Genomic DNA, 22055 nt, shown 5'->3' with positions numbered 1-22055 from the left:
CCCTTTCAAGATATTATTATTATTATTATTATTATTTTATTATTAAAAACTATTCAAAGAGGGGAAGCAAGATTAGTGATGTAAATGAACATTGATTTTATATAGCAAATGTGCCATCTCTGTGTTTTGTTGTTGTTGTTGTTTAGTCGTTTAGTCGTGTCCGACTCTTCGTGACCCCATGGACCAGAGCACGCCAGGCACCTCTGTCCTCCACTACCTCCCGCAGTTTGGTCAGACTCTGTGTACATATGGTTAACTTTCTGCACCATGTTTTAAAGAGGTTTTTGGGCAGTAGTGACAGATAATTTTAAGCTGCAGAGGTGAGAAATAAGTTACGGTTTGTTTGCTCATCTTTGAGATGACTTGTTGAACAAATCATGGTAAAAACAAACCATAGTTGAGCATTACATGCAAACAGTCTGTGAGTTGAACTGAAATAAGCATTTGTATTGAATGCTTCTCTTGTTTACTTGCATGTGCTGCTTTGAACAAGCTTTTCTGGTTGCTTGTCTCACTGTCACCTTTCTTGTCTGCAGCTTGAAATAAAATCCGATTTCATTTGAAAGAAGCATTTCCTGGTCTCTCATCAGTGTTGGGACTAAGTGATTTGGCTGTGCCTGAACCCCTGGCAGTCTTTTGCCCATAACAATTTGGTGACCCCAAAGAGACCACACTGCTTGATGTTGCCAAGGCCCTGATACTCTTAAACCTGACCAAAGGAGCAACACAGGTGAGTTCACATTCCTGTGGTCTTTCTTGGGAGTTTGGACCTTTGTATGAACCGCCAAGTTTGTCCCTAAAATTGAGAGACACCTTTCTGGTGGAAACGTCTGGACCGGTGGGGTCTGGAATCCATGCATGGGTGGTCCAGTAATGTATTTGGTTTAGTTCTACTTAAATGTCTGTAGCTCAGAGTGTTGGTTTTGAAACAGGTTTGAGACCTGTAAAAACAAATCGGTGATTACAAGTTGAAGTTCTGTAGCCTGTTGAGTAAATTTTATTGGAAAATCCATGGATTGGGTCAGTACTGTGTGTTTTGTTGGTACTTTTAATATGTATTTTTAATATGGCGCTGTGGATTAAACCACAGAGCCTAGGACTTGCCGATCAGAAGGTCGGTGGTTCGAATCCCTGCGACGGGGTGAGCTCCCGTTGCTCGGTCCCTGCTCCTGCCAACCTAGCAGTTCGAAAGCACGTCAAAGTGCAAGTAGATAAATAGGTACCACTCCGGCGGAAAGGTAAACAGTGTTTCCGTGTGCTGCTCTGGTTCGCCAGAAGCGGCTTAGTCATGCTGGCCACATGACCCGGAAGCTGTATGCCGGCTCCCTCGGCCAATAAAGCGAGATGAGCGCCGCAACCCCAGAGTCGGTCACGACTGGACCTAATGGTCAGGGGTCCCTTTACCTTACCTTACCATAATATGTATTTATTGTACTGAGGAATACAGATTGTGATGTGTATATATACGATACCATTGCCTTGCTCTTGAGTCCCAAGAAGGCAGGGGCAACCTTTAGTTCTGACCTCTTGATCTCTGGGCAAGACAGAGACATTGTTTGTGACTACTGGATGCTAGAAGTTAGTGAACGTTGCGTTACGAATATTTGTTTCCTTCCTTTTTTAAAAAACTTATATTTGTTTTATTCCCTCCTTGTTTCTCTAGAGAGGGGTTCCCAGAGGACCATGACACTTGAGTTGCAGTGGACAGTTCATAGATTCTTCTGCAGATGTCATGACTTTCAAGTCTGGGATGCCAGACAGATATTGTAAAAATAATAATAATTAGAAGTCATTGGCTTCTTATATTCTTTTAGAGGCACACTTTTGCCAACATCATATGCAGTAAACGGAAAATCAATTTAAGGACTTGCTTCTTCTTTTTAGGATAACAAGATGCCAGAGATTACTAACATAGATGTGTCAGGCAGGCAGATTGATAAAAGTGTTTCTAGGCAGCGGTCCGTCCTTCCCCATGCCAACTAGCTAGTGGTGAGTGCTTTGAAATGATGCAGAGCAGCAGGAAGTCTATGCACAAAATCCAGTCCTTGCTTGAAGCTTTACTAATAAGCAGAGCAGTCTGTTGTCAGTGAGCTGAGTCTCTATCTGTGTAATTTCATTGCCTTGGTAGTTTCGGTAGCAAGAGAGTAGAGTTCTCAGATTTTGTCTGTCTGTGGCTTATTCAATTAAAAAGCAATTAATAGCAAGCATTTATTTCAGGAAAACTTAATGATTTGATAAATTGTTTTTGTGGAGACTAGGTCAGGAGTGGAGCCATAGTTGTATAATGTTTGTGATGGGAGTAACATTTAAAAACACACGCACACTTCAATGTTGTTTGGCACTGTTGTCATTCAGTCACACTTGGCTTCTCAGAAGACAGTTGATATGCAATATTCCTAAGGGCAGTGCGTTCTCTTTCTAAATCACAGGGATTTTCAATCTTTTCCTTTCCTTTTCTTTTTTCAAAGTTCCTGAGGACGGAGGCTTAGAAGAGATGCAAACATAACCATGCCTTGTCTGTAATGCTTACCATAGAGCACCATTAAAGTCATAGATGGCATAATAAGACATGGTAAGCCATCTACCATGGCATACCATGGGTGAGCAGTGCGCTAGCGTCAGGCTGGATTGCTCCTTCTGCACTCCTCCATCACAGCAACAAATAAGCAATTGTAACAACTGTACATTTTCTTTTCATACGCTCCCAACATTTCCCGAGAGGAATTCGGGACACTCCCCATCCCACGGCTTGTCTTCCCACACACACCCCCACCTCCACCTTATCTTCCTCTCTCCACCACTGTTTGTGGCCTGTGGTTGCAGGCAAAGACCATGATGCACGGTCAGGGAAAAAACAATGTTGTCCAGGGTTGTAAAGACTGCAGAGAGGATAATTGGGTGCACTCTTTCCACCTTCCCAAATCTATGCTTCCAGGTGCCATAAGAAAGCTGCAGAGATAGTGCAGGATAGCGCGCACCCCGGAAATGATCTCTTTCAGCTTCTGCCTTCTGGAAGAAGGTACAGGGTTATAAAGACTAGGACTAGCCGCCTGAGACACAGTTTCTATTCAAATGCGATTTTGGTTTTAAACTCAGTGTAAGGTAGTCTCTATGGGAGTATATTGTATTTAATTATGGGGTATCAGAGTTTTTAGGGGGCTAACCAGGCTGGGATAGCAGGATTGTTGGTTTCTCAATGTCTGATGTAGATTTTCAATTTCGTTGTTCTATATGAGACAGTGACAATAAAGACTTTTGTATTGTATGATGCGGTAGAGGTGGAGTTCGTGGTGCAGCAGAAGTGTGTTGTCAGCACGCTTCTGGAAAAGCCCAGAGCCTTGGCTAGGGCAGCACCAGCACAGGTGGAGACTGTGGCAGTGGTGGTGTTGGCCAAAATGGGACATCCAGGATTACTTTCAGAAGCTGGGGTTGCTTATGTAAATCTGGGGTGTCCTGGTAACATTGGGGCACTTTTTTTTTAGTATTGTTAAGTCCAGTTTTACAGCGGTACCTTGGTTCTCAAACGTAATCCATTCCAGAAGACCATTCAAGTTCCGAAACGTTCGAAAACTGAGGCGCAAAGGGCTGTCTGCAAATTCAGTTGAGAAAATTGAAAAACACTCAGCGGAAGCTGTTTGACTTCTGAGGTGCATTCGAAAACAGAAGCATTTACTTCTGGGTTTTTGGTGTTTGGGTTCCAAAACTTTCATCAATGGAGACGTTCGAGTACCGTGGTAACACTGTAGTAGCTTTTCCTGTGCTTGCAAAGCTGGCTGGAGAGAAGAGTATTTCTGATCATGTGCAAACATAAAGCTTGATGGAATTCTGCTAAATAAATATAGTGTTATAACATCTGGACTTGGAGGGTTGTTTGTTCATCACAAAATTAACTAAAGTGTGGGGATACGGACCCTTTTTGTGTTCACCACCCATATTTGTCTTTAAAATTTCCACAGGCCCTATGTTATGATACCAAAAGGTTTTTTACTTCTACCAAGGCTCCCCTCATTTCCCCCTCCAATTTAGACTTTTAAATTATTCTTTCTTGATTGCTCCCTTAGTTTCTTAGTTTCTATGATGTCCTGCTTAAAATATGTGATTCACCCCCACCCCATTTGACATTTACAAAAAAATAATAATTGAATTTTGTAATAAATGACTCAAAATAGTGTAGAATCTTTGATGGAAAACTCTTATGGAAGGCAGCCTTGGGTAGTTATGAAATTATTCAAAGCTCCTGTAAGAGTCTGCTCATTATTCTACAATTAACAATATGCACATTGGGCATTTAAAAGGTACAAATTCGTTTTATGTAGCATGCCTTATGCTTTTTGCTTGCTTTTCAGGCCACGTGTGAAAAATGCCTACAGATGCTCCGAGACATGTGGGAGTGTGGCGACAAACCAGAGCTCTTTTATACAAGAACTGCCTAGTTAAATGGAGGACGAAAAAGAGCAGTGTTCAGGTGAGCTGAACAGCAGTATTCTAATGTTTATGGCTGTCTGTGTTTTCTAGATTTATCTGAAAATGTTGCTGAAGGTTTAACGGCATTGCTTTAATTCTTGGGGCTGTGTTTTAAAAAGATCTTTCAGATTTGCCCTTGGGTTCCTTCATCAAAAAAACAAAATTGCTTAAATGTGATGGGCTATGCTAAAGGCAGTGTTTTAGTTAGCCAATTTTAATCCTTTGTGCTCCACGTTTTCTAAAAAGTGGAACTTGCAAGTATAAGGACTGTATACAATGATTATCATGAGCTCAGTAGGAAAACAGTGTAACCATGTGAATTGCTGTAATCACACCGTCATTTCAGTACTGCCAGAATCTCAGGAGAAGCCTTGGTGCTTTTCTACCCATGCTGCAGCTGACTGTGCTTTTTGTTATTATGAATCATCAAGGGCACACTGACTGCGAGACAATATTAGGAGCAATACTGTAGTCCAAGAGCTGTTCTGCAAAGAGCATTTGCCAATGGAGCTGCCAGAATAGGGCAGAATCATGCAAAGGACATGGGTGCTGCTAGAGTGGAATAGACGTGCCATATCCTATAACCTTTCAATCTGCAGCGGGTGTAGCTGTTGACAGAGCAATTTTGCACCAACCCCAGACCTGGTGTAACAAATTTCCCTCCCGCTGGTTCTCATTTAAATCTGTTGCGGTGCTGTACCCACTAGTCATGATTATTTGCTTCTAAGGGTTTTGAATTTATCTGAATAATGTTGATTAATTTGATGTACTTCTTTTATACCGAGCACGTTTGTGCAAAGGGTACAGTCCTGTTTATTATGCATATTTAAGCTTATTGCCTACCATGAGGTTAGGTACAGGAATGCAGCCTTAGGTGGCTACTGTTAGTTACTGTTACCCATTTAACTTATTCATTTCATTTGTGCAGGAAGTCCTACTTCCACTTTTCTTTTTATTTTGGCTAATATTAATGAGCATGATGTATCCAAACAAGAAATATGATGAGGTGCCTGATTCTGATCTTTATTCTGTGGATCACTCCAGCATCTCTGAGTTAATTGTTGGCTACACACCAGCGAATGATGAGACAAGAAAAATCATGCACAAAATGTCTGCAGAATACTTTACAGAAGGTATTGTGAGCTTTCATTCTACTCTTCTTCTTTTTTGTTCCATAAACGTGTTTTGCCTTTTCCTTTGCATTTACTTGGCAGATGCAGTTATCAGAATGATTGATCGAGTACGTTTTCTGCATGAAAGAGTGTTTCTCCTGTGTAAACACTACATTCTCAAAGCCTTTGACTTCACATTTTGTTCATAGTATCTAATCCTACACGACTACTGAATCCCTCTTGCATCCAGTTCAGCGACATATAAGGGCTCAGACAGACATATTTAAGGAGGAAGGTTTCTTTTCTCTCTCACTAGAATCTTATCTCCCAATGTGCTGTTCTCCATTGTTTCCCACTATTCAACTTGTCATTGATGTTAGAAGACTGCCTCAGAGGCCCTGAAGAATACACCTTCCTACTATACAGTGTTCTCATTGCTGCATACCAAGGGAGTTTTCACTACTATTCCTGTGCCACTGCCTGAATCACATTAATAAGCCACATAGCAGTTATACCTTCCAGAAACAAAGAAAACAAGTTCAAGATTTGTCTTTCTCCTATTGGAAAAACTGGGTGAATATCCCTCCAGGGACATTGGCATCCTGAGTCTTAAGTGACCTGCCCCCATGCCTTATGTTACTTGAGAGCAAAAGATCTGGGCTCTGCCATTATATTTCCAGTTGCTTGAGTAGAAAACACTTGCACTTCATTTGCCAGGGGCTCAGAGCCCTAATCTATAGAATCGGTCCACAGAAAAAGTACTTTTCTATTTTTGAAGCATACAATTGCTAGGTTCATGTATAGGACATGATATTCATACGAGTTTACAATTTTCACTTTGCTGTATGTTGCTTTGAATAACTTCAGGGGTTCCCATGTTGCCTGCAAAGCTAGAGCTGCCCTTTCCAGCACATACCGGTATTTGTAAAAACAAAAAAGGCCTTCTAGGCTGTGGGCTAACAAATGAGGCAGCAGCTAATGTACTGAATTGTCCTGTTGATATAGATGTCCATAGATGAGAGTAGCTAAGAGAGACTTTTATATTTTGCAGGAATAATTACAGAAGAATTTCTAAGTGAGGAGGGAATGCAAGAGGCTAATCTTCGTAACCCTCGAAAATTTGTGGGTGTAATTTTCAAGGATTCTATGTCCTACCATCTCAGATTTCCTCCTGCAAAGGTTCCAGTATCTGCAATTTATATGGAATCCAGAGGTAATACCTGTATGTATGTATGTATGTATGTATGTATGTATGTGTACCCCTTATAATATTACAGCTTTAGTCATGGGAGCAACTTGCAACAGTAATTTTCAAGACAGTTGGTTTTGGTTGAGCAACTGCTAATCTTTTTGCTGATGCTTTTTCTTTGTTATTTTATTGAATATATTTTTTGAAGCTGCCTAGAGTGTTTAGGTAGAAGAGTGCATTAAGTAAGACAACCAAACCCACATTTTTGTTCCCATAGCATAGAATCACTGGGCAAAATCTAGCTCGGTGACAATAAAACAAATTCATAGGGTTTTGTCATCAGAATTTATGTCAGCCTTTTTGCTTTTGGCTAATTAACAGAGAAAGTTTAGGTTTCTCATCTTAGAATTTGTTTTTCCACAGCCAGCTGCCCAAGCCCTTCCAAGATATGTGAAGCTGAAACGTACTGGCGCAATGGATTCACTGCTCTACAGATCAGTATTGATGCAGCAATTATACAGGTAAATGAAAAGAATGAGAATGTGAAATGCCCTGAATCATTGTTGTTCAAGAAGAGTTGATATATTAAAAATCATTGCACTTTCTTCCTTGCATTGTAAGGCATTTCACATAATGGAGGGCCTTTGCTCAAATGAATGGCAATAACATTTGCCTTCATGGTGACTATCAATCAAGTGTATATGATGATTTCTATAAAGATATCAAGGCCAATGGTTAGCCAAATATAAAACGTTTTTTTCTGAGTTATGCCATATACGTCCACCCAAATGGGTATTGTGGATATACGTGCAAGCAACATTAACTGTGTTATGTGTCGATAAAGTTGGTTAACTGGATATTTTCGATAAGATACAGCAGACAGGTAGGTGGAGAGTACCATCATAAGAAATGAGAAAACAAGAGGTATGGCACACATGACTTACAAGATATGCAGAAAGATCAACCTATAACTGAAACCATTAGAGGCACAAGGAGAACCAAGAATAAAAGGCTCTGTATTACATCAAGAAAATTTTTCAACCAATTAGATGTTACTTATCCCAAATTTCTTGAGAAGCTTGGAGAAGGGACAAATGTAATTTTTAATTTTTTTATGTATTCGATAAAATCTCACCAAACAGAGGCAAAAAGGGTGGCCTTTGTTTCCCTTTCAAAAAAACAAACACATGAAAATTATATTACATGAAACATTTACCCACAGGTAAATGTCTCACATAATGCAATTTTCTATACATCACTCCGCCATCATGTCAAAAACAGCATTTTGAATTGGACATGGAAGCAAGACTGGAAGCCCATAAACACAACAAAGCACTTGAGAATCTCACAGAACTCAAAAAGAACTTACTTCTAATGACTGCACTGTATGGATGCTTTCTGAGCATTTATCATTTTTGCTTGTGAATGTAACATCCCATGCCAGTTTTGGTTTGGTTTAGTTTTCATGTGCTTGTCTCATGAAGTTATATTTTGCTATTTAGTTTATATGGGTAAAAAAAAAAAAATAAGGCCGTTCTTTGTTTTGTTTTGTTTTTAAGTGGATTTTGGCATGTTGAACTAGTTCCAGGAATGCTTTGACACAGATATGAATCAGTTTTTGGAAAACCTGAAAAGTTGGTGATAATGCAGCGTCACAGGTTGTAGTATGGACATGTTTTCTGTCTGAAATTCATTTTTTATTAATTTATTTGACTTTTCCTCTGCTCAAGAACCCCAAGATTCATAGAGTGAAATAGATAAAGCAAGCAAGCATTTAAGAAATCAGTTTTGTGAAACTCAAAAACGTTTGAGTTCCATGGGATTTAGCTGGATTACTAAACTAGGTTAAAGCACACATATTGTTATATTTGTTTTAATGATTTTGGAATTAAAGTTTACTTCATAGGGGCAGCATAGAAACTGATTTTAACATTCCCTCCCTTTTCTTTCTTTCTTTTTTAGCTGAAGACTAATCATTCGCTATTGGAAGACCTGAAACTAACAAACGCGGTCATGATGGGAGAGTCTGCCATTATGGAAATAGACAGTTTCCCTCGTGCAATCATTTTAATTTATTTAGTAATTGCCTTTTCCCCCTTTGGTTATTATTTGGCAATTCATATCGTGGCAGAAAAGGAGAAGAAATTGAAAGAATTTTTAATGATCATGGGTCTCCACGACACTGCCTTTTGGTATGTATGTGCCTTAGTTCTTCGATGTTAAGTAAACAGCATGGATAGTAATGCAAAGCCAAAGCCATGTTTTAGTGTGATTGCGTAGGCTCTCAGAGACGAGATCATAGCTGCTTTGCTCCTTCTAATCCTGCTACTTTGAGCTAAGCTGTGGTTTGGGTTAGCGTGGTTTACAGCATGTGGTTTGTCTGGAAGAGACTTACCTCGAGCATTTGTCCTCCTCCTACCACAAACATGGACAAACAGATCACAAGGGCTTAGCTTACTCTCAAAGCCATTGTTGATATTTCATATGCCACCATTATTGATATGAGCTCTGCCAAAGGCTCCAAAATGGATCCAGTGGTGCCTGGTAAAGAAAAACCTATTATCCTAATGATGCTGCCACCCTTTTGCTCAATATGAATTCCAAGAGGCCTTGCAAACTGTTTCCCCAGGCCAGGATCTTATACCTCATTTCCAGAGGTCAACTAACACTTAGATTGGGTACCATTATGTAGCCCTGGTCTTGGGGGGCAGGGTTAGTTCTGACTGTTGCAGTTCCTCTGTTGTGGAGAGGTCTGGAAAGGAAACCTCTCTCTCTCTCCCCCCGCCCCCACCCCCATCAATGTTGTTTTCCTTATCTTGAGCCAAAGGATGATGATTATGATGATGATGATTTATTATTTATACCCCACCCATCTGGCTGGGTTTCCCCAGCCACTCTTGGCGGCTTCCAACAAAAGATTACAAATACATTAAAACATCAGTCATTAAAAACTTCCCTAAACAGGGCTGCCTTCAGATGTCTTCTAAACGTCTGATAGTTGTTTATTTCTTTGACATTTGCTGGGAGGGCGTTCCACAGGGAGGGTGCCACTACCAAGAAGGCCCTCTGCCTGGTTCTCTGTAATGTTGCTTCTCGCAGTGAGGGAACCATCAGAAGGCTCTCGGAGCTGGACCTCAGTGTCCGGGTTGGACAATGGGGGTGGAGACACTCGTTCAGGTATACTGGGCCGACACAGATAGTTGGCAAAGGATTAGATACATTGGCAGAATTTCTGAGACAGCTGTTTTGAAAGAGTTCGGAAGAATTATGTACTTTAGAACCTTTTGGATTAAAATGTTATTGAACTCATTTCAATATCTGTGCCACAATGTGCTCCATTCATTTGAGATTCACACGAGGGCTCATTTTAGGGCCTTATCACTTCGTGCAGCATTGAGTAGCATGTATTGCATTTGGCTTCAGTTTGTTGTTCTTCATGGTCTCTGGGCTATCACATCTGAGTTCTGCACCTATGTTGGGCAAGTTCAGGATTTTCCTAGAACTACCCTTCTGTTTGGATAGAGCAGTGAATTGAGAGACAGGGCAAGCACCTTCCAGTTCGGTTCTCTTCTGGCTGTTCTTACAATAACAGCATTGATAACTTCCCTCTGTCAGTTCCCTTACAAAATTTCTTCTAACACAATCCTTTGCATGTTTACTCAAAAGTAAGTCCAATTGTATTCAGGTTGGCCAACAGTAATTTTGTCTTGTTTTGTTCCAGCCCTGGTTTGTTAGCCTACGTTCAAACCACCCCAACAATGATGTAGAACCTTTTTGGCTTTAGATGAAATGGAGAAATATTGCTGGGTGTCAAAATCCCTGGCCCACCATTTCCTGTGACTTCGTGAAGATGCTAAATAGTATGAGGGACAAAATAGGCCAATGTCAAAGGGGTGAACGGTGGTCCCCCCAAACCACCTTCTGGGGACACTTCACCAAGCAGGATTGAAGCCACTGAAAAATGGTGTCTCCAAGCCAAATGTTGGACATAATGGCCAGTGACATAAAAAGCCACTGAGCATTCTAGTAGAACTAAGAGGGACCCCATTACTTCCCTGTCTATTATCTAGCGTAGATAGTTGGCAAAGGCAATTTTAGCCCCAAACTATTTCAGAACCGAGATTGGAAGGCTTTGGCCTTCCTAGAAAGTTCCCAACTTGCTCTTCTCAGGTACAGAAACCAGGTTTGAGACGTGCCCAGATGACCATTCAAAGGACTCACAGAAAAAGTATCTTTATCTGTATAGTTGTACAGATGACCTTGAAATTCATGAACTTTCATTGTGTTTCTCCTCTTTCTAGGCTTTCTTGGGTCCTACTGTATACCAGTCTGATATTTGTCATGTCCCTTCTCATGTCGATCATTGCAACATTCTCTTCGCTCTTTCCCAAAAGTAGCAGCTTTGTGATATTTCTTCTTTTTTTCCTATATGGAATATCTTCCGTAAGTGTGTGTATGTGTTCGTGCTCATTGTCAGTATATTGAAAGTACTGTGTTTTGGAGTCCTTCTTGCTATATTGGCACAAACGATTTGTTTATGATGTGTTTTTTTCCTCTGCTGTGAATAGCAGTAGGTACCCTACCTCTTTGACCTCTTTGACAATTGCTTATACATTTTGGCAGACATTATTTCTCATTTGCTGTTGAATGTATTCAAATGGCTACTTACCACATAACCCTTCCCTGATATTAGAATGAACTGCATTACTTATTCACTGCAGTCTTATTTTAAGCTGGCAGCTTTTAAAGAGTTATTAATTATCCATTAGCCAAGGGTGCAGTTCATCTTGGAAAAATTACTGCTGATTTTTAGTGGACCTCATTATTCTAGTAGTTTCTGAGTATCTTAAGTCTTTTGACTTGTGAATAATTTATTGCAGGCATAGGCAAACTCGGCCCTCCAGATGTTTTGGGACTACAACTCCCTAGCTAACAGGACCAGTGGTCAGGGATGATGGGAACTGTAGCCCCAAAACATCTGGAGGGCTGAGTTTGCCTATGCCTGATTTATTGTTTCTTGATGCTTGCAGGCATTTAAATAAATCAATGGTGGGTAGCAGAATGCACTCTGTGGATACGAAGATTAATTTATTTACAAGTTTATCATCTGCACTCCCATAAAAACATAGCAAGGCAGAGTACAACATACAGATAACATCAATTGAAAACATTAATTAAAATGTACGAGTTCAAATGAAAAATCATTTTGTAAAGTGCTGTCTAAACAAAAAAGACATCTAAAAGAAGGGAGGGATTGTTCTTGCTGAAACTACTAGTAGAGAGGCCTAGTGAAGGCCTATCAAGCATCATGGACATAAGGAACCACCAGAAATGGTCCATTAGAGGGTTTCGATGGGGCAAAAGGAATGAGGTGGTCCGTAACTGGAAAAAGTTATTTGAAAAGTCTGCTTGTTGATTGTTGGCAGATCTTATTTTTAAGAATATAGTGTATTCCATATCACTTTCTCTTATAACTCTGGTCTCATGGCCAAAATGAGATAATGGATGTTAACATGGACTGTGTACACTCATAATGCTAAACTATAATTCAGTGCTATGTGCATGAGCAGAAAGGAATTCATGCAAAGTGATAGCTACACCCTCTCGCTGCCTCCTGTGGGGCCAGGAGTTTTGGCTTTTCAGTTTCAGAACAAACATCTTCAAACAATGGGCTATGAAGCTGGCTTGTTTATCTAATCACTGTCCATTTCAAACCACGATTCCTCGTTTGCATGTCATGACAAGCCACAAATTGTCAAAAATGAAATGTAACTCTGGCAAAGTCCTTAGCACACGACCCCACGTTTTTGTGTGAGCTCCTTTCTGTTCATGCACACAGTAAACAATGGTTTAACACCATGTGCAAATTCAGCCAGCATATCAAAAGCTATAACACTCTTAGGAAAAGGTCCTCAGGATGATGAAGCCAGTTGATTTCTTGGATCAGGTACATTATAGGTATTAAGAGAGCAATACGTTGTAATTGTTCCAAATTGTCTACACAAATTATGATTTCAGCAATTTTAATCGAGGTTTATTGTGCACTGAAATAAATGTTCTGTTTCTGTTTAGGTTTTCTTTGCATTTATGCTGACTCCTCTCTTCAAAAAATCAAAATATGTCGGTACGGTTGAATTTCTGACCACCCTGGCTTTTGGTTTTGTGGGCCTGACAATCGTCCTGCTGGAGGATTTTCCAAAGTCATATGTCTGGTTACTAAGTCCTCTGTGTCAGTGCACATTTTTGGTTGGTGTTGCACAGGTTAGTAAAGTTCCCTATTTAATCAGTGCTGGTATATGGGTTTCCATGAATAGTAACTTCACTATGGCTTAAATACAAGATAGGATAATAAGATTTCACTTCAGTGTAAAAAATGTGTGACACGGAGTTGTCATTTCTTAAACTTGCAGTGAACATGTTGCTTGTTTATTGTCAATGGTTTTCTCATCAGCTAACATTGGCAGATATTTTGGGGGGACCAGAGCCAGAATAAATCTGCAACCCACACCCAGCACTCTCTGGGATGAGTAAATTTGGAATAGCTGGAACTTGGGCTCAGCCAGGGCTATGCAAGCTGAATTCCCTCATCTTGGCTCAGCTGGAGATATGCCAGTATAAGTCCCATAGCCAGCTGAAACCTGCTGAATTGAAGTCAGGTCAGGATAAGTCCCCCCCAGGGCATTCTGTGGGTATGGTAGAGGCAGGGCAGGGGAAGACTTAGCGTTATTCCAAACTCCTTTGAGCTCAGTCACATGACATAGTCAAACTTGTATTTTAAAGGCTTGTTTAAAGCCTGACATCAGCCCTACTCCTGAAGGGAGTTAGGAATAGGATGTTCACAGACGCGTCTGGGATTTCAACTAGTGTCCCAGGGGAATTTCGGAAAACCGGCCAAATGTCAACAACTTCCCCCCAAATAGCTCAACAACCCTGGGATATGTCCCAAAGCATTTTTTTTACTCTGGGACAAATTACACTGGCTTCCTGTCATTTGCATCGCTCTAATTAGCCTTTTCCTTTTGCTAGCATACAAACCAATAATAATGTGTCTCCACAATTATTGATGTAGGAGAATTAATGGTTTTTGTTTTTGTTTTGTTATGTATTTTGTGTTCTCATTTTGTATTTTTATCTTGTGAAGCGCCTCGTGATCTTCAGATGAAGGGCAGTATACAAATTTAAATCATCATCATCATCGCAATAGTCTTTAAGGTGCCAGAGGACTTAAGCAAAAACAACAAACATAGATAGCCCTCCGAAAGGAGGTTTCTGCTGTAAACATTTGTACTAAGTGTACTGTTTTGCCACTGTGAAAGTGTGACTGCTAACCTTTTCCCAAGATAGTCAGTGGTTAGGTTCACCACCCATGCACTATATAAACCTTTCTCCTTCCATGTTCTGAGTAACCTCAGCTGGAACCTGCTAGGGTCTGCATTCCAGCAAAATACGGTAGGTAGGATCAGAATAAGTGCACATCCACACCCTTCTATTCTCCTCTTCCCCTCCCTCTCTTATGCAAAGCTAAGTAGAGACAGGCCAGCTGCCTGGCTTGGATTCTCAGTCATGGAATGGGAGGGGGGTTGAGTGTGGCATTGTGGCCTTTGTTGCTTGGGCTAGTGTGCTTGTTTACATCCCTGCTTTCCTCACGGCGCTACAAGCCAAGAGGAGGCAGCCATGGGAATTGGGGAAGTTGCAAAGTTGCACTCCCCACTCCCAACTGTGGTAGAGGTATTCTGGTCCCCTCTCCTGTTGTATCATTGCTAGGCTCACCAGAGCAGGGATGGCTTGAGGTGAGGCCGCTGAGGTCTGGGTGAAATGATATCATGGTCTGGAGGTTCACCATTCCTGTTACAGGGGCAATGTTCAAGCTCTCATTTCCCATGGAACATGTGCTTACTCTGTTCCCCATGGGATGGCATTCACTCTACCTGCAACAATCATTAATGGTTCATTTTGAAGCTCATTGTTTCCTCTCAAAAATGCAGGGTGTTGTGTGTCCAGTTTCACACAAATAACAACTGTAACTTCTTCTTCGTCGTCGTCTTCTTCCTCTTCTTCTTCTTCTTCTTCATTTATTTATTTATTTATTTATACCCCGCCCATCTGGTTGGATTTCCCCAGCCACTCTGGGCGGCTCCCAACAGAATATTAAAAACACGATAAAACATCAAACATTAAAAACTTCTCTAAACAGGGCTGCCTTGATGGCCAGTTAGAAAAGTTCCCCTGATAATATTAAATAAAGTAATTCTGTTCCATAGTATCTATAACTTCTATAGTCAGTCAGTTTTATTGCACATAGCCAAAGGCTGCTGCAATGTACACAGAATCATTCAAGAATTAAAAGAAAATACGCTGGATTAATACGCTGGATTACTATAACTTCTGTATTTGTTTGCAGGTGATGCATCTGGAAGATTATGAAGAAGGAAGCGTTTTCTCAAATTTAAGCCATGGTCCTTACCCTCTAGTTATTGCACTTTCACTATTGGCCCTGGACAGCATGCTTTATCTACTCCTAGCACTTTACCTGGATCAGGTGATTCCAGGTATGATTGGTTTTAGCATACACGCACGTATGTGCTAAACATTGCCTAACACAGCATAAAGTTGGTAGCATCTGGTAGGACAACATCTGGTCGGTTCAATGCCCACCTGTATAGGTGCATCCCTGTTCTAATAGTTAGGTGGGAAATTGTTCAGTGGGTTATCCCCATCCTTCATATGAGAGAATGAGAAAGCATAAATAGGATTCCACCCCTGGATCTTGAGCCAGAGATGCTCGTGTGTGAAAGAAGGATTTATATGCACCACTAGTATTGTGCAATGCAAAGCATTGTGCAGCTGCACAGACAGCAGATGTGTATTCCCAAACAACTGTCTGAAGGCATTTGACACAAATGCATTACTGGAGGTAAGCTGGTGTGCCTGATAAGTTGCCTGGGTGGGAATCTGTTGTTACTGCTTGGATGGGCTGGGGCCTTTGCACATGCCCCAGAATTACCGTATTTTTTGCTCTATAAGACGCACTTTTTCCCTCCTAAAAAGTAAGGGGAAATGTGTGTGCGTCTTATGGAGCGAATGCAGGCTGCGCAGCTATCTCAGAAGCCAGAACAGCAAGAGGGATTGCTGCTTTCACTGCGCAGCGATCCCTCTTGCTGTTCTGGCTTCTGAGATTCAGAATATTTTTTTTCTTGTTTTCCTCCTCCAAAAACTAGGTGCATCTTGTGGTCTGGTGTGTCTTATAGAGCGCAAAATACGGTATGAGGTTCTTTTAGCTTTGCTTAGCAGGTGACTATGCAGTGTGTACATTCTCGGTGCAAGTGCACAGAGGGGGCAAACCATGGCATAAACTGGCAGCTGTAATTAAAAAGAGATTGTTTGGGAATTGAGAGGCATGTATGCCGACACCTAATTAGGCGCGTGATAGTTTGCTATCTGCCAACACCAGCATGAGCCTCTGTTTGGTCTTCATTAGCCCTGGCGAAAAGGAAAAGAACCTTCTTTTGATTTACACTGTCATGGTGGGGACTGAATCAATAGCCATTTGCGTTTCCTAAGATTGAACACCTTTACCTTCAGTTTCCTCTGTATCTTAGATCCAAATATAGCATGGACTTGAGACAACTGAGTTCTGATTGGTTGTTGCCAATGGAGGCTGGTCCATTAGGGCAAATGGAGCTCTTCTCCACCAACTCAGTCTACCATCAGCCAGTCCCCGTGCCCCCCGCTTTACAACCTGTCCTGGGGGTGGCACTGTCTGCCAGCCTGCTGCTCCTTAGTCTCAGTGCTGCACTTGCAGAACTCGGCAGGGAGGAGGATGGGGGCAAGAGTGGAATTAGTTGGCTCTGCTTGGCTTTGGCGCCACCTGCTGTTGACCTCCCTGTCTCCCGTCATACTAATCCCAATGGGCACTACCCACCGCTAGTTTTTGCCTCTCGCTCTTACCCCCTAGGTTGGCCCAGTCTGTGGGGTGAAATTTGCATGGCCGTGTTGCGAGAACGTAAATAAATTTGAAACAACTTTCCCAGGCAGCTGTTCAAAATGGTTCCATAAATACTTCCAAATATGTGTTTCTGTTGGGTTCAGAAAAGGCAAATACTCTACACGTATCTCCTGATTCATTTGAGCAGAGCAACTGGGCATTAGTTTATGCTGATAATTGAAGGACGTGCATGCTCTGTAGTACTGACAAACTTTCCTTAATAGAGACCTAAACCCCGAATAAACCTTACAGTTTTCTCAGCTATCTAAAAAACCGGTAAGCCATAATTGGAAATCAGTGAACATAAAAGCACCTAGCATTGATATGCTTTGATCAGCCTGTAGTTAATATTTACAGGCCTTTCTTCCTCTCTCTTTTTTTTATTTCTCAGGAGAATATGGACTGCGGAGAAACTTTTTTTTCTTCCTGAAACCATCGTTTTGGTTAAAGCGAACCAGAAATTATAAAGAATTGTATGAGAGCAGCATTAACGGGACCTTAGATTTCAATGAGATAATTGAACCGGTATCCTCTGAATTTCAGGGGAAAGAAGCTATCAGGTATGGACTGATTATGCTTCATTCTAGCTTCTGTTGCTAATGTCAGTTACTAATACATCAGGGCATGGGACACGGATGGCACTGTGGTCTAAACCACTGAGCTTCTTGAGCTTGCTGATCAGAAGGTCAGCAGTTCAAATCCACGCGACGGGGTGAGCTCTCATTGCTCTGTCCCAGCTCCTGCCAACCTAGCAATTTGAAAGCAGCCAGTGCAAGTAGATAAATAGGTACTGCTGCAGCGGGAAGGTAAACGGCATTTCTGTGCGCTTTGGCACTGGTCACGGTGTTCTGTTGCACCAGAAGCTGTTTAGTCATTGTGGCCACATGACCCAGAAAGCTATCTGTGGACAAACGGCAGCTCCCTCGGCCTGAAAGTGAGATGAACCCCACACCCCATAGTTCCCTTTAATTGGACTTAACCGTCCAGGGGTCCTTTACCTTTACCTTTTTTACATCAGGCAAGTCTGAAGTAGCAGTGATTCAGTGATTGGAATGTGCAGCTACTGCAAGTAGCAATTATTTTCATGGTTCAACTAATGTCATGTAAGAAATGTTATGTAGTGGTTTCCGCATGTTACTGTGAACCAACTTCTTTTGAATATTCAGATCAGCTTTCACTGCAAACCAAAGCAAGCATTATTTATGGTAAAATAAATATTGATCCCTTTATATTGTTCACTTTTTATCTTGCTAGGGAAATTCTGCCAGAATTCTGTGTTACCTTTTAAAAAAAAAATAAAAAAAATAAAATTAGCTTGTCTTCTTTCAGAATCAACTGTGTACAGAAAACATTTGTTAAGAAAGGTGAAACTGTCGAGGCTCTAAAAAGTAAGAATTTCATCCCTCTGCCACAAGTGGGAGTCCTTATACTTCGGTTGCTGCTGTTTATTATATAGGGACAGCAGAAGCAATGATATAGCACTTGATCAAGCTTCTCTTAAACCTCACTGATTATTAACTCTTCTGGATGTTTAAATATATTAACTAATATATGTTATATTATGTTGTGATAGTTTCTTAAGGGTGAGTGGGACTGTACTCTGTATGGCAGGGTTTCGAACATTTAATAAGGAGGCATGTAGAAGCACTTTCTTACAGCTTTTATCTCTGTCCCTCACCCCCACCCCAAATCACTTCATTCTTCTTTCCTTTCCTTTTCTTTTTTTAGGTTTATCCTTTGACATATATGAGGGTCAAATAACAGCATTACTTGGACATAGTGGAACAGGAAAAACAACCTTAATGCACATTCTTTGTGGATTGTGTCCACCTTCTGATGGTAAATATCATCAAAATGTGTCTAGTTTATCTGATCTGGGAGCTAGTAAAGAAAAAGAAAGAGTCTTTCTAGGAAGAATTAAACAGGTAGAACTACTTGAATTAATTCATAGAACAACGAGTGCTGCATCACTCCTGCAGAGGGCCTTCTCGGTAGTGGCGCCCTCCTTTCTGATGTCAAGGAGATAAAGAATTACACAACTTTTAGTAGACATCTGAAGGTAGCCCTGTATCAGGAGGTTTTAAATGCTTGATGTTTTTATTGTGTTTTTAGATATGCTGTAAGTGGCTGGGAAAACCCATCCAGATGAATGGGGTATTAATAATAAAATTATTATTATTATTATTATTATTATTATTATTATTATTATTATTATTATTATTTCCGGCTAAGTCCCTGCTGCAACTCCAGTGGTCCACACTATTTTTTGTCTTAAGATTTCTTTTCTGCATCATTGCCTATCTTAATTGTATTTTTCCCCCATTAGGTTTTGCGTCAATCTATGGATATAGAGTTTCTGAAATAGATGAAATGTTAGAAGCAAGAAGAATAACTGGAGTTTGCCAGCAGTTAGATATATATTTTGATGTACTAACAGTGCAAGAAAATTTGTCAATAGTTGCCTCAATTAAGGGGATACCCCCCAATGATATGATACAAGAGGTGAGTTAATTGGATGCAAGCTGCACAGTGCATGCAATCATGTTTAATTAAGGTCAACATATTATATTTAATGTTTTCTAAGTGAGCTTGGTAGATGTCCCGGTAAATTGAGGTTACCGCTAAGTACTTTTAATCCTTATTTTTAAAGGTCCAGAGAGTTTTACTAGATTTGGATATGCAGCCCATAAAAGATAACCAAGCAAAAAAGTTAAGTGGAGGACAGAAAAGGAAGCTGTCAATTGGAATTGCGATTCTTGGAGATCCAAAGGTAAACGGTGGCGTAAATGAATGTCCATAATATTTTGTTTTCCGCATGCAAAATAGATGCTTCTTTGCCTTGCGTGTAACAGTTAAGTATCTGTAGAAACATTTTACAGTGCATATTCATTATTCCCATTCATTATCCTATTTCTGCTTTTAAAGTGACAATACAAAATAGCCAAGCTGTGGTTTATTGGAATTGACTGGGATTTTTATATCCAGTTCAGTTGCAATAACACTCTTGGTGACAGTGCTGAATCCTAACCAATAGACCACCAGGGAACTCAATAATGCTCTTGGAAATGTATGTCCATCTCTGTATACCCAACTTGCCAAAAAACTTATGTCCACCTCCCCATACATCCATCTTGAGACTGAGTGCCTTTGAGGGTCTATTGTATCTAGAACTATTGTTGAGGGTCCTCTTTCAAATCATTTTTGGGCTGCAAAGTTCAGTATTAAAGGAAATAAGTTGGTAGCTTCCAGAATTGGGAGTAGAGGAATAAGCAATTGGGTTTTTCTCTCTCTCCCTCTAACAGCTTCCAGTTGACCAGCCCTGAATCTCAGCAGCGCAGCACTTTAATGCTCCTTTCCTATAGTGTTGACAACTGAAATGCAGTGGTACCTCGCAAGACGAACGCCTCGGAAGACGAAAAACTCGCAAGACGAAAGAGTTTTTCGTTTTTTGAGTTGCTTCGCAAGACGATTTTCCCTATGGGCTTGCTTTGCAAGACGAAAACGTCTTGCGAGTTTGTTTCCTTTTTTAAAAAAACCGCTTGAAGAGGTGCAGTTGCGACTGACCGTGCTCCGCAAGGCGAAAAACATCGCAAGACGAAAAGACTCGCGGAACGAATTAATTTCGTCTTGCGAGGCACCACTGTACAGTGCTTGTGGAGCATCCAAACTGAAAGGCACTCAATCAGTTTGTCATTAGATGGAGCGATGGGGACGTGGGTGGTGTGGTGGTCTAAACCACTGAGCCCCTTGGGCTTGCCGATCAGAAGGTTGGCTCTGTCCCAGCTTCTACCAACCTAGGAGTTTGAAAGCGTACCAGTGCAAGTAGATAAATAGGTACTACTGCTGCGGCGGGAAGGTGTTTTCGTGCACTCTGGCTTCCATCACGGTGTCCTGTTGTGCCAAAAGCGGTTTAGTTATGCTGGCCACATGACCCAGAAAGCTGTCTGCAGACAAATGCTGGCTCCCTTGGCCTGAAGCGAGATGAGTGCCGCCCCCCATAGTCGCCTTTGATTGGACTTAACTGTCCAGGGGTCCTTTACCTTTTTTACATTTTAGATGGAGCAAGTGGCTATTACCTCAAGCATGCGGATAGCTCCCTGTTGTACGTTAGTGGTGCCATTTTTGGTACCCATCCCCCAGCACTCAGAATTGAGATGACTGTATGATATTGGTGAGGATCAGTGGCTGCCTTATTGCTAATAATCTCACTGGCAATTTGAAATGAATAGCTAGATATTCAATCTATTGCTTTCCTTGGCCAATAATTCAGGTATTACTCTTAGATGAACCAACTGCTGGCATGGATCCGTGCTCACGGCATACAGTTTGGAACCTGTTGAAAAACGGAAAAGCCAATCGCGTGACGGTGTTCAGTACCCATTTCATGGATGAAGCAGACATTCTTGCTGGCAAGTGCAAAACATTTTTTGGGGAAGTGGGGTCTTTGTTTGTTAAATATGTGTTTGGCAATATGACCAGCTTTTTACTCCATTGATTATTACTGTATCAACTGGAATAACTGAAGGTACCCTCTGCTTTTGTTTCTAGATCGGAAAGCTGTGATTTCTCAAGGAATGCTGAAATGCCTTGGCTCCTCTCTGTTCCTTAAAACAAAATGGGGGATTGGCTACCGCTTGAGGTATCTGTAGTTCGAAAGCCTGTTTCACTGTGTGTGGTAAAGGCCACAGCCCAGCCCAGGGTTAGATGCTATTAAACCTAATGAAGTCAATATATTACTGCTCACAGGGCCGGCCCAAGATATTTTGGCACCTGAGGCAAACCACAAAATGGCGTGCCACCCAGGGAAGAATGGGTGAGTGAGGATCTATATTAGAATACAGAAGGGTGGAATAAAGATCTACCCTGGGATCTGCTGCCTCTGTGTATCCTGCTGCCTGAGGCAGTAACCCCACCTTGCCTCATGGGTGGGCCGGCCCTGGCTGCTAATATTTCCTTTGGCTTTGTTGGAATATTAGAATATGGAAACATACTTATAGATTTTGTTCTTCAGTTGGATTAGGAAAATACAATTTCTCTTGTAAGTCGGCTTTCAGTATGTTATTCCTAATTGTTTCTAAAAACAAGACTGAGGCTCGCTTTGTAAACAAAAAATGCTTATATTTTGTATTCCCCTCCCCCTTAGTATGCACATAGACAGGTACTGTAACACAGAAGGTACAGCATCTTTGATCAGACAACATATCCCTGGAGCCAGTTTGTTAAAGCAGACTGAAGAGCAGCTTGTGTATGCCTTACCTTTTAATGACATGGACAAATTTTCAGGTATAACTTAACTGTCTCTTGA

General features: G+C 41.1%; 1 protein-coding gene across 6 annotated transcripts in view; it reads left to right on the top strand.

The window, feature by feature from the left end:
- Positions 1-22055, top strand: part of ABCA5 (ATP binding cassette subfamily A member 5) — a 53677-nt gene that overhangs the window by 5559 nt on the left and 26063 nt on the right. For 3 of the 6 annotated variants that reach the window (XR_008328748.1, XM_053375398.1, XM_053375399.1), the window contains exons 2-18: positions 537-730; positions 4347-4465; positions 5393-5597; positions 6628-6789; positions 7189-7286; positions 8728-8957; positions 11067-11208; positions 12838-13026; positions 15167-15314; positions 17142-17310; positions 18080-18138; positions 18479-18589; positions 19077-19252; positions 19401-19520; positions 21021-21159; positions 21299-21389; positions 21894-22033. Coding sequence is in view for 5 of the 6 variants with exons in the window: in XM_053375398.1 (XP_053231373.1) it covers positions 4361-4465; positions 5393-5597; positions 6628-6789; positions 7189-7286; positions 8728-8957; positions 11067-11208; positions 12838-13026; positions 15167-15314; positions 17142-17310; positions 18080-18138; positions 18479-18589; positions 19077-19252; positions 19401-19520; positions 21021-21159; positions 21299-21389; positions 21894-22033 (2284 nt within the window). In the remaining variant the exon portion in view is untranslated. Of the gene's footprint in view, positions 1-536; positions 731-4346; positions 4466-5392; positions 5598-6627; positions 6790-7188; positions 7287-8727; positions 8958-11066; positions 11209-12837; positions 13027-15166; positions 15315-17141; positions 17311-18079; positions 18139-18478; positions 18590-19076; positions 19253-19400; positions 19521-21020; positions 21160-21298; positions 21390-21893; positions 22034-22055 lie in introns of those variants that run through there. The other 3 variants (XM_053375400.1, XM_053375401.1, XM_053375402.1) reach the window with 2 other exon arrangements.

This window comes from Podarcis raffonei, chromosome 2 (genome assembly GCF_027172205.1).
Source record: "Podarcis raffonei isolate rPodRaf1 chromosome 2, rPodRaf1.pri, whole genome shotgun sequence".
Classification (NCBI taxonomy): domain Eukaryota; kingdom Metazoa; phylum Chordata; class Lepidosauria; order Squamata; family Lacertidae; genus Podarcis; species Podarcis raffonei.
The sequence above is the reverse complement of the archived record's forward strand: the minus strand, read 5'-3'. Positions and strand labels throughout refer to the sequence as shown.